Genomic DNA, 13465 nt, shown 5'->3' with positions numbered 1-13465 from the left:
TTCCGACTTAACCCCATGGGACCAAAGCCAGAGAAGGAGCTTCCCACTCTACAGAAGGGCACATGTTGCTGCCAGAAAGATACCAAACATTTGCACTTTTCTTTAAAACAAGAAATTAATTTCTCCTACAGAGTGGAAATAGCCTATGATGAGGAATTTGAATGCCAGCTAAGCTTGAGGGAAGAAAGTTTCACAGGACTCAGCACTTCTAACATCTACCTCTCATTTGTCTCTTAGCTGTCCAGGTAGCAGCAAAACCCTTTCCTCCCTGCACAGTACTACAGGAACCAGAAGGGTCTTACAGATAATTGTGATGACTCCGCCCTGAATTCAAGAACTGAATACCTAAAAAGCTACTGTTGGTGCCACAACTTTCCCTAATTCAACAACCTTTATCAAGTTTTGTGTTTACACTTAGCTGCTCAAAATAATCTGAGAGTAAGAATTTACTTCTCAGTTGCACTGTTTCATTCTTCAAGCAAGACTCACAACTTTGCTCTCAAAAGTAAAGGTCTCTATTCTGCACTGAGACAACACAAATAGCTCTGTAAGTTAATAATGTTCTGTTTACTAAATATCATTTCTGAAGGTGTTTTTAATCTTTTTAAAATTCGCATAAACTCAAATGCAATTAAAGAAGAATGACTGGAGAACATCCTTTCTGTGGCGTTACAACCCAGTGTGGGTACCAAATAATTGGGAAGCAGGCAAATTTCTAAGAAGTTCTGAAACTGCTTTTGTTTGGGAGAAGAGGGATGAACAGGGAAATATATAACAAATAAATTCATTTTCTTAAACGTGAAAAACTCATTTGGTAAAAATGCAATATTTTGGTTTGGGAACTCCAGAGAGAATTGTTTAATAGGAATACAAAGTCACATATGAAAATGATAATCTACCTAGAAGGAAAGTTATTAAGTTAATATTCCAACTATCAGAGTCACTAATGTGGATTTCTAAATAAAGCCTATAAAGAGACATTTGGTTTATATTCAGGTTCCACTCAGTCTCCACTTCCTCTGATTTTTTTGTCTCTCATGGGAAACTCTGATTTATGTTAAGTAAAAAAGCATAAGCATTGGATCTATTCCCTAAATATTTCCACATACTAACCAGAAACACATTTGGATAAACATCTTTATATGCTCCACAAATTAGTTGCCCTTGGTATATTATTTGAAGCTTAAATCAACAAGTCAGCAAATTGTTTTAAATTGCTTATCAAGATTAGAACATGGGATTAAATGGTCTTGAAATAGAGTTCACTTATTAAAATGACTATAGTATAGAGAAATTTTACTTTGTATTATAATTCATCTCATAAATATTTGCATAATATACCATATCAGTAAAATGTGTCAGTACCTTTCATGTTTCCTTGTAAATTCTTATTTCTACCCTACATCTGAAAATAGGCACATTATATACAATATCATTTTGATTAATTCTTAATGTACCACAAAATCTATATGCCTAATTAGACTTTCCCTATGACATAAAACAATCCTTACATTTTTATAATCAATGTAAAATATTTTTGAGTAAGAAAATGTTCATGTACTTCTAGAAAAAAATATACAGATAATGCTATAGTTCAGGGTTGTGTGTGTGTATGTGTGTAGGTAGGTGTGAATGTGTGTGCATATGAGTTTAGAAGCCAAAGGTTAATGTCAAGCATCTTTCTCAACTGGTCTCTACTTAATTTATGGAGAAAGCTTCTTTCAGCCGACCTAGAGATAATTGATTCTGCTATCCTTGCAGCACCAAGTACCAGCTTTGACTTGTAGTCACTGTAGGTATGCTCTTCTTTGAGGGTTAGGAGTCCTTCAAGCCTCACAATAGATTCATAGTGTGCTATCTAAAACTTATCCTACACATTCTAGAGTAATGATTTCAAAATTGAATCTTAGGGAGACTATGGTTATGTTTCCTTCATGAAGCAAGAGTTTTGTGAGACAGTAGTTTCAGAAAGCAGACAAAGTTGGTAGAAAGAATGAAGCCCAGCCACTGTGCAGGTTGAAAAAGAATGTCCATATGCTTCTTTTTGTTGTTGATGTTTTTATTGAGCTATTTCTCCATTCCTCTCTCTTCCTCCTCTTTTCCTTTCTACCCTCCTCCATGATCCACTGCTTCCAATTTACTCAGGGGATCTTGTCTTTTTCTACTTCCCATGTAGATTAGATCCATGTATGTCTCTCTTATAGTGCTCTTTGTTGTCTAGGTTCTCTGGGGTTGTGAACTGTAGACTGGTTTTTCTTTGCTTTATGGCTAAAAACCACTTAGGAGTGAGTACATATTATATTTGTCTTTCAGGGTCTGGGTTTTCTCCAAGACCTTTACCATGAAGGAGTGTTATATTTTGTTGAAGGCTTCTATATGACAAGCTGATATGCATTTTCTCTGGCCAAGGCTACAGGGAGCCACGGATAAGAGGGATGGTAAAGACTGTTTCTCCCTTAGTGCAAAAACTCTTTTTGATAGAAATAACATGTTAATACCGCTTTCTATGTTTTTACATTTTATAGGCTCATGATGTGTTAATCATAAAAGAAATAACAGCAGAGAATATACTTTAGAGCCCTCAAATTCTGTATTTTACCATCATTATTTCCGAGTTTTTCCTTAAACATGCATCAATAGGACACAAATCTGTGATTCTTTACTTTTCTCATCCTTTTTCTGATATGTTTGTTTTCTCTAAATGAAGTTTTTAAAATATAAATGTTAAAATTTTTATCATATATAAATACATAGACTTATTTGCATATTTTAATCTTAATGTAAATATTATGATACTATACCTATAACCCATGAACTTCCTTTAAAATTAAGCATTGTCTCATTTATGCTGCTGTACATAACCCTAGTTCACCGATTTTTACTGTTTTCTGTTTTATTTGTTACTCTCCTGTGATAAAGACTTCTGATTTTTACAAACAGTGGTGCTACAAATATTTGCATACAAGTCTCTTTAAATGCTGTGAAAGGATTTTCCAGGATGTGCTTGCTTGAGTTTCTAATTTTTGACGTGGTACTTAAAGTTCAAAGTTTAAAAACCCATCAAGTTTAAAAAGTTTTCTAAAGACTTAAAATTATCTTGATTTTACTACATTTTCAGTAAATATATAACTTATGGCGGGGAATGCAGTGATACCCTACGACATCACCAAGATAGAAGAAGACAAACACTGCTGAACCAGTATCACCACTGCGTTCTCAGCTCCAGGTGAGCAGAATCAAGCATTCCAGCAAATCAAAGGTTTCACTTTAGTAGTTCTGGTGTCTTGTATCTGGTATCACTGTTGATTCTTCAGCCCCCACTAACAAGAACCACAGAATCTTGGTTCAACTTTCCTCTAAAATTTCACAAGCCAGGTCCCTATCATCTGCAGTTTTCTCCACATTCTTCTTCTAATTTCCTATAGAGCAGCTTGCCAAGCATTGATTTTTTTTTTTTTTTACACAGAGTTCCAAAGTCCTTCAACAACCCTCCCCAAAACAACACGGTCATGTCTGTCACAGAAATACCCCACAATCCTGATACCTACTTGTCTTTGCTAAGATTTCTATTGCTTTGATGAAACACTATGACCAAAAAAGCAAGTTAGAAAGGAAAGGGTTTATTTGGATCACACTGTCATATTGTGTTCATCATTGGAGGAAGCCAGGACAGGAACTCAAACAAAGCAGGAACCTGGAGGCAGGAACTGATGCAGAGGCCATAGAGGCATGCTGCTGTTTACTTGTTTGCTCATCATGGTATACTAGCCATCCTGCTTTCTTATAAAACCCAGGACCAGCTGACTGGAAGTGGTCCCATCAATAATGGTTCTCTCCCCCCCCCCATCAATCACTAATTAAGAAAATGCCCAAGGCCTGCCTATATATAGCCCGTTCTTATTGAGGCATTTTTCTCAGTTGAGGCTCCCTCCTTTCCAGTGACTCTAGCTTGTGTTAAGTTGACATAATACAAACTAGTCAGCACAGACTTCAAGCACAGTCCAAACCCAGACTTCAGTATCTTGGTTAAAGGATTCAGAACACAATCACAGGAACTTCTGTAGTTGCTCAGTTGCCAGATTCAGAAACAAGACCCATCTATAAGGTCGCATGCTGTCAACTTTTCACTGCCACCAACACTAGGTGTGGTGGGCACACGAGAAAAGTGCCGTCCCTATGCAAATAAATGCAAGACATTCTTGTAGGAGACCAGATAGATGCATGTGGGAGGCACTAAGGAGATAAGCCTCGAGTTCCAGATGTAAACAGGACAGCTTCCGCATGAGGCAACCTACAGTGGGAGAGTCTGGCTCTGGTCCTTACTGTAATGAAATTAGACTTGAAGACTCATAAAAAGCTGCAGTGAACGTGAGGGCATGGACTGTGCACAGCTCACAACATCATACGCTGAGAAAGGACTAGCCATCACATCAGGATCCAACAATGGAGGACTCGTAAGTGAACTGCTCCGAGCCAAGCACTTTTATGTCCTCTCATTTTCTAGGATCACAAGGTAGACACAGATGTCTCTATTTTTCAGAACACAGAACAGAATTTAGAAGTTAAAGGAGCTGATAGCACATTGTCAATGATTGGATTTGGATTCAAGTTCAAGTTCTGTACAATCATACTTTGATCTTATTAAAGATATGGGCAAGTTCACACTACATTATAAATGAATATGAACAAACATAGAAGAAAATAAAGTGTGTATGCACAACAGGGCCAGCACTGTCACCTCTGGGCACAGTCAGGATTTCATGTCATATTATTGTCCTGGTAATGTTTTATTTTTTGAAGCTTTACATTTGAAGTTAAATATTATTTTTATAGCCAGGAAACACTATTTGTAGAGATTACATGGAGTTTATACATCTTTTGGGATGGGATACCACCAGCTACTTTTTATTCAGACCAGATATAGTCAGAAATGGGTGTTTAATCAATGCTTTTAGGGCTAAAAATACAGTCACACTTCAGCCTGAGGATGAATGTCCTGTTCTAAGAACTTCTCAAAAAACAAAACACTGAGTGTTTTGTAATAATTTCCTCCAAATTAAGCACAAAAAGTACTTGAAATGTAAGATTCAAAAGTAGAACAATGTAACAAGCTAGATATTTATAAATCCATAGATAATTTGTTCCATAACTAAAAGCCCTATTAGCTTTAAAGTCATTTGGACCATAGCCCGATAGCCTGACAGCCAGACAGATGGTTTGTGAAAGCGGCAATTTAAAGGAAGGGGACGATTAGTTGACAATGAGGTCAACATCTTGCCGTGAAGGTAAGACTAGAAACTATTTAACTTATGTCTATGTGAACAATAGGATATGAACTATTATTTGATTGTTTTTCAAGGATTAAAAATAAACTAGACATCTTTCTAAAAAACAAAATTCTCAGAAAATCAGAATCATTAATAATAAACAACAAAGAAACTTACTCAAGATAATCAGAGAATTTTTATAACAACCTTGTGAAATTTTTCTCTATATATATCTAGAAAACCTAACTAACATGACTATAAGTTTGGTTTTATAAATGACTATCTATTAATCTGCAATTTTTAATTATGCATTACATTTTTAAATAAGCTATCTAAATATAATACCTTAAACAAGAAGAGAAACGCATATAACAAAATTGACCTTAAATTTGTATCTCTATTGATACAAGACCAAGATCAACAGCAATGCAAAGTATTCATCTCTATATCATATCCCCCTTATTTTTTTATAAATTGACTGTGACCATTAAACATTTATAAGCAACCCTTTTAAGTGAAAATAAACATTTATAAACAATCACTTTGGGATCTGTGCAGTTTTCTCCAAACTGCTTCCTGCTGGTTTGGGGTGAAGTATATATTATTAGGGTTTGTGGAGATATCTGAGCGGGTCTTGTTCCATCAAATCACATTAGCCTGAAAGAAATCCACAGGTTCTCATCTTGTGTGGAAACAAAAGCAGAACCTCTTTTCCAAAGCAGCATATCCTTAGACCCAGATTTTGAAGATAATATACCTTTATGTTGATTTAACTTAGCAGCCCCCAGGATCAAATGCCTCTCTGCAGTCAAGAAATTAAAAGAAAACACAATAATATGCATAATCCAGACTCTGTGTATTTACATCTTTATGTAGCTTATCTTTCTTTACTCCTTTACTCTATGATGTCTGTACTCTTTTATTTTTGTTGTCTCTTTAAAGACTATATTCTATTTTTTAAAGCCATTTAATTTTTTTAATTGTATATATTATTTTTCCTCTCTCTCCCAAACCTGTGTACATTTTTAAACACACTGTGACTCATTCAGAATTTATTTTTGTCCGAATCTTTCTTTATTGTGTATCTGTAATCATTTTCTGACTAGGATTGCTTCCTCAAATGCTATTCAGCATGGCTAGGACTAAGGCTGCTTTGCCTTTTGGCCCTGCCCAATCGAACATGGCAGAGGTATGTTCACCACCAGCTCTGTGAGCCATGCTCACTGCCTTGGCTCCAGGGACACAGTGAATCTATGTCACCATTAAGCAGCTAGTAGCACACTGCTAACAAAACCTATTAAATTGTTTTATAACAGGACCAGCACAAACCAGGAACTGGCTCTTAATGGAACCGTGCAGGTTTTGATGCTAATGCTGAGTCAGAAATTTAAGGAATCATGCCTCTGCTTGCCTCTAGCAAACAAAGCCCACCTGAGAAAATTTTGCTACCAAGAAGCCATGCTTAACTCTCATTCTTTTGTTTCTAGAATTCCTTCTCAAGATCTCTCAGGTTTTATGTGGATGTACTTGGCCCATGTTGTGGCACCATTCTGTAAACAGAGACTGCCCTTTTGTTTCCTGGTCACTCAGACCTGAATAATCACACAGAAACTATATACATACAACCCTGTTTGACCAATAGCTTAGGTGTATTTCTAGCTAGCTTCTATATTGTAAATGAGCTCATTTTTATTAATCTATGTATCGCCACAAGGCTGTGCTTACTGGGCAAGGTGTTGGTATCTGTCTCCTTTGGCAGCTACATCACTTCTCTCTGACTCTTCCTACTCTTTCTATACATCTCTTCCAGCCTGGCTATCTTCTGCCCTGCTACAGGCTAAAACAGCTTCTTTATCAACCAATGGTAATAAAACAACATAGCATACAGAGGGGAATCCCTCATCATCACTTCATTTTTTTCACTAACTCAAACTGAAACACTTGATAATCTTTGATTCTCTCAACTACACCTCTTATATCAGGAAGATAATAATTATTATTTTAACTCTTTTGCTCCTCCATTTCTGGGCCAAATCCAAAACATTGGCCCCTTAAAATCTGAACCCTCTCAGGTTTTTCTCCTTTCCCACACGTTTGTCATAAAGAAGACGCTTTCTAGGATATTGAATGCACTGGGAGCAGATTAAACATTACCTCTGGCTGTAGCAGTGAGGATGTATCTAGAAAAGATTAGTATTTGAACTTGTGGGCTGGATAAAGCAGATGTCTCTACAATTTGGACTAGCATCATGCAACAACTGAGGGCCTGAATAGACAAAAGGGCAAAAGAATGTTGAATCACACTGACTGACTCAGATAAGACATCAATCTTTCTTACTTTCAACATTCCTGGTTCCCAGGCAATTCAAACCAAAATAGAATCTATACAATCAGCTCTCCATCTCTCAGGTCTCAGACAAAACCACCAGCTTTCCTAGGTCAGAGGACAACTCTGTAATTTTATTTTCCCCTGCCATCTTGTGGTATCAAGGAATGGAACTAAGGTCCTCAGGATGTTCCCAGGGTCCTCTACCTATTGAGCTTTCTCGCTGGTCATGAATACAATTTCTTGATTTTGAGGTAATCAAATTTAGTGGTGATTTTGATTTATTTGACTTTTTGAGCCATGCTAGTATGACAATATGAAGGTGCAAAGAATATGCAAAGCTAATTTATGTTCCTGCAAAAGGAATGCAGAAAGTTCAGCATATAATCCAGCCATTGTTTCCCAGACTTTCTGACCCATGCATCTTAACTTTCCAGGAAGAGCAAATGGTAGTATCCTATTCTCACAGAAACAATTAGGGATAAAAGGGTACAGCTGAAAGATATGAGCAGAAATAGACTAGATGAGATGAAGAAAGAAAACCCTTATGAAGGTATGGTCACAGTATAGAAGTTTGTCTTAGATGCTGTTATCTGAATGTGGCCTAACACTTACCCAAAGACAATGTGAGTAAATCTACACCACAACTAGTAAAACTTGCAAACTCTGACATTTTGCACTCAGATCCACCAGCTGATTTCATACCTCCAAATGCAAAGTACCAAAGGATACACTATCTCCACAGCACTGCTACTCAGTGTGACTAGATATCAGAGATTATTCTCCCCCCATCAACTGAGATCATGCTATTTCTATGATGAGACCGAGGAGGATGAAAAGGTCAGGTGCGAATAATTAATAATCTGATAGTAGGATCTTATTAGTAAGCTAGCTATTGCCTGAGCAACAAACAGGAAGTGCTGGATGTAGAATGCCTCCGTGGTGGCGTTAGGAGGATGCAGGATTGCTATTTTAAGATTCTTTCAGACAGCCGGGTGGTGGTGGCGCATGCCTTTAATCCCAGCACTCGGGAGGTAGATGCAGGTGGATCTCTGTGAGTTCTAGGCCAGCCTGGTCTACAAGAGCTAGTTCCAGGACAGGAACCAAAAGCTACGGAGAAACCCTGTCTCAAAAAAAAAAAAAAAAAAAAAGATTCTTTCAGACAAACTCAGAGGTAATAAGTTGCTGCTTTCCAGACCCCTCCATCTGCTGCTTCTCTTTCCAGAGAGAAGAGACCATAGTAAACACCTACATTGTGATTTGGCTGATGTTCACCGATCTCCCTCTTCCCTGACACTGCTGCTCAACTGCAAATTAAACCTTCTCAATATAAGATGCAGCAGACATATAAAAGCACTAGGAACATCACATAGTCCTGAAGAAAGCTTAAGCATGAATGAGTTTCCAAATATGGAACAGGGATCATAATTTGAACCATACCCTTAACAAGGAATGATTTTAAGTGCTAGAGTAGAATGTGGTCCATATTGTACAGACAATGAAAACAACAGCATAGAAATCAATTCAAGTGAAACAAGTCAGGAATATCAGTTTAAAAAAAAAACATAAAACTTGGTGTAACATATGTTAGGTCTTGAACTTTGGCATGATACAGAAGATGGAAAGAGATGAGCTATAGGCAGTATGTAATTCTCAAGACCAACAAGGTGGGAGGAGAGAACTAACTTCAGAAAGTAGTCCTCTGACCTTCACACTTTTGTATGTCCACTATGGAATGTGTGTGTGTGTGTGCGTGAATACACACAGAGATACTTGCCTATACATACACACATGCATGCACACACACGCACACACACACACACACACATTCACATACACAAAGAAACACATATACATAAATGCACGTACTTGCACACACACAAATAATAAATTAACTATTAATTAATTAAAAGTAATAACAAAAAGCATAGAAGGATGTTCAATATCACTTGTCATTAATAAAATACAAAGCAAAACCACAGTGAGATACTGTTAGGTAGCTATATCTAAAAAGACAGATAAATACAAATGTTTTCAAGTAAATGGAAAAATTGTACATTATTAGCAAGAACAGAAAATGGTACAAATTTCAGAGAACAGCTTGGCAGTACCAAGGAATTTAAATCTAGAGAGTTATCAAATGACCCAGAAATTCTTCTCCTTGATATATAAACAAGATTAATGAGAACATATTCATACAAACTTGTAATAAATGTATATAATGGCATTATTCATTATTCAGGAAAAGTGGAAACGGTCTAAAGATTCACTGACTGATAAAGACAACAAAAATAAAATACCCTTCACCAACAAAAAAATGCACTTAGATGTGCCACAACATAGATGACCTGGAAAGCGTGATGCTGAATGAAAGTCACAAAAGACCACAGAGTGCATTGTTCCATCCATGTGACAAGTCCAGGATGGGGCAGAAAGCAGATTAGTGGCTTCTTGGGTCTTGGGGAGTGGGACTAGAGGATTAAATGTGGCTCCTCCTAGTTATGAGGTCAGGGGAGGGAATAATTAAATGCTCAATAATCAAATTGTGTTCTACAATTCAAATGTTCTAGCATTAGACTGAACAATTCTGTAAATATGCTAAAGATCATTATGCTATGTTTCTAATGGGTAGATATTATAGTACATGAATCTTTTTCATTAATGATTTTTAAATAAACTGTCTGTCTGCTGGGTTTTAGTATAAGAGAAAGTCAAAAGAATACAAAATACTTTCTTTGCCATAGGAAATTAATCCATGAATCCATTCAAGTTTTACAGGTAAGTGACTGCTAACTGGTGATATATTCCATATCTAGGTATTATATTGCTGGATAAAGCTGAAGCCAGGGTGCTGATAATAATTCATCTGAAAAGTCACCTAGTATAGTTTCTTTCTGAAGAGAAATAGAAAAAAGGAAGAAGCAAGGTAGAAGAGAAACAATATGCGTTGGGAACTCACTAAGAAAATCAAATGACAAATGATTATATTTCCTCACAGTATAAATCACATATATTGTCAGGCATGTCGGTGGATATTGGTTGTATAAACGACAGGAGAGTAGAACCACGGATGTGTAGCACTGTTAGAAGGATACTTGTTTAGCAAACATGAAGCCTTAGCATCATAGAAACCAGGTGTGGGGACACACCTGTAACCTCAGCACTCAGGAGGAGGAAAAAAGGATCACAAGTTCAGTCACCCTTGACTACATAATGAATTCAGGACTAAGCTAGTTTGCATGAAATCCATGTATCAAAACAAGGGAAAGAAGGGGAAAGAGGGAGAAGGAGAAACAGAGATTAGATTAAAGAGCATAGCCAATTGAAAAAGCCAAGAGTACCTCCTGAGGGAGTTCCAACGCTGTTGCCAAGACCCAAAATCGCCATCTTGTGAATTCTAGGCAGGAGCATCATTGCAGATTCTTCTCCCCTCTCCCAGTGGGGTATTTTGACTGGCTCCAGGTGGACATTCTCCAGACCATCTTGCTGTAGGTTTTGGTACATGATTTGGATGGCTTTCTCTAGGTTCTTAGAGCCACTCAGTCTGGGTCCAACAGTATCAACTAGAAGTGCCAAACGCTCATAGGACCGGTTCTGGTATTTACCATAAACAGCAAGGTTGATAATTGCTTTAGCAACATCTTCATAGCTGGCTACTTCTTTTTGTATTTCTTGAAATGTTCTCTGAGAAATGCTATTCTTGTATATAGCTTTTCCAGAACTCGGGGATAAAAGGTGAATGACGCCAAACATGAAGAAAAGGAACTTCATTGTTCCCAGTTGTTTATTTTTTTTTCTGTGAGAAATGAATAAGAAAAAGAAGCATACTTTAGCTCACAATCCACAGCCTGCTTTTCACGCAGCATCCTTCTTCCTTTCCAAACATCATCAAACCTTCCCAATCATATTCAAGCAATACAGTTCCTAGGGAGAGAGCCGTCGAAGAACAATGATTGACCTTATTAACTGGGCAGTGTGTAGTAAGCCTATAGAATCACTCCTTACCTAAGGATCTTGCTACTGAATGAGAGCCAGAGGGAGACAGAGGAGGGGGGGAGGAGGAAGGAAGAAGCATGGTGAAAGGGTACCAGCTGCCCCTCCCTATTAACAGAGCACTGTCCAACTGTGCCCATCTTTCCTCTGCCCAAATGAGCTCTTTTTTGTCTACACAACTGGACCTCTGAGGTTATCTCAGATGTCATTCTTTCTCAGCATTTTTCCTAATCCCATTTCCACTAAAAAATACCTGATTCTTTTCAAAAATATTTATTTAGCTATATTCTAGGAACTGTGATATGCTTTTAGAAGCATAGAACTGAAACAAATGCAGAAACAAAGCATAGGATTTGCTAGTCTTTATCTCTGTGATACCCATCACTGAAACAATAATAATAAAAACAATGAATACATTTTGTCATGATGGCTTATGTATCAGACACTGTCCTAAGTATAATACTCTTGTTATCACATTTGATCCCCATAGGGGCCTCACTTTAGGAGGCAGACACTTATGACCTTTATTTTTATTAAAAAAAAAAAGGAACTTATGCATCAGGACAGAGAGATTAAGAAACTGGGAATCCGTAGTTTTTCCAGTTCTAAGCTCCATGCTAAACTCAGCACTGCAGGAAGTTCAGACCCCATAAAGTGATATGGAGACTGAGAATAAGTGTAGCGAGTGCTGCTCAGTTTAGTGCCTGTAGACAATAGTCCCATGGGTTCATTTTAATTTAACATTAAAAAAAATTTAAAGTTACTTCTGCAGTCATTCCAGGCATTTTTCAAGGACTTAGTAGGCACGTGTGACTAGTGGCTTCCATACCACACAGCTCAAACAGAATTATTATCATTGCAGAAAATGTGGACGATATTGTGTCAGACACTTTTTAAACTGCATACATTGTGGCTTGACTGCCCCTTTTAAAGGACATATCATTGTTTAATTGGCATCAGTAGAGTTATTGAGTGATGAGACCTTTAAGTGTAGGTCTTGAAGTCCCAATGAACTTATTTCTTTACAAGGGTAGGTGCTTTAGAACCTTCTCTTGGTTTCTCTTTCACAGCCTCTCATGTCCTTCTGCCACACAATCTTGCCTCATGTGGTTATACAATAAGAAAAACCCCTATCAGATTTTCCAGGATCCAAATCAATGAGCCTATAAATTTCTGTTTATTACTAGTTACATTAGTAATTGTGTCACAAAACACAAAATAGACAGACAAGATTTTTCAGTTCTCACAAAAGTGTTTTTTTTAATTTCCTTTCCTTAATTAATTCATTGTTACCTTACTTCACAAAGATATTAGTCTGCAAAACATTCAAAAATTTCAAAGTTATTCCTAAACCACAGATCTCAGAAACATAAACTGTTATACAGATACATTTCAAATTCAACTGACAAATAATAACTTTTAAAATGGCATCAGCAACCTTTTTAAGTTTGCCTTTCTTCATTCCTTCATCCCTCTATCTGCCCATCTTGCTTTCCCTCCCTCCGTTGCTCCTTCTTCCACTTCTTGCCCTGTATGCACATATTTCATATCTTGTAGACTTGCAGTATTTGCAATGTAGCTAGTGCAAGATGAGATATTTTTATTTCATAGGTGCAAAATATACAACTACTTTGATTTTAAAGATGTAAATATGTATTCCATATATATTACATTACAAAGTACAAAAGTATTCCACATATATTACATTACTTAAAATATATAATTAACTTCACTTTTTGTTGTTAATCCTTATTGAAGCATTTAGAAAATTAAATGGCTTATCTAACCTCATTTTCTTCAACAGTGTTCCTGTAAATACTCCCACTCACTCTTCAATGGGAATGTTTTAAAAATAACCTCCCATGAAGCCCTATCCAAC

The 13465-nt window shown here is 36.9% G+C and overlaps 1 protein-coding gene and 1 pseudogene across 2 annotated transcripts in view; both read right to left on the bottom strand.

The window, feature by feature from the left end:
• Nucleotides 1–13465, bottom strand: part of LOC126513887 (POU domain, class 5, transcription factor 1-like) — a 467898-nt pseudogene that overhangs the window by 143777 nt on the left and 310656 nt on the right.
• Nucleotides 1–13465, bottom strand: part of Cpq (carboxypeptidase Q) — a 331662-nt gene that overhangs the window by 257256 nt on the left and 60941 nt on the right. For both annotated transcript variants that reach the window (XM_050162425.1, XM_050162417.1), the window contains one exon: nt 10935–11389. In XM_050162425.1, coding sequence (XP_050018382.1) covers nt 10935–11364 — 430 coding nt within the window. In that variant the 5' untranslated portion in view covers nt 11365–11389. The remainder of the gene's footprint in view (nt 1–10934; nt 11390–13465) is intronic.

This window comes from Alexandromys fortis, unplaced genomic scaffold (assembly GCF_014885135.2).
Source record: "Alexandromys fortis isolate MF-2015 unplaced genomic scaffold, M_Fortis_MF-2015_v1.1 scaffold_17, whole genome shotgun sequence".
Lineage (NCBI taxonomy): Eukaryota > Metazoa > Chordata > Mammalia > Rodentia > Cricetidae > Alexandromys > Alexandromys fortis.
This window is presented reverse-complemented; position numbering and strand designations above follow the sequence as displayed.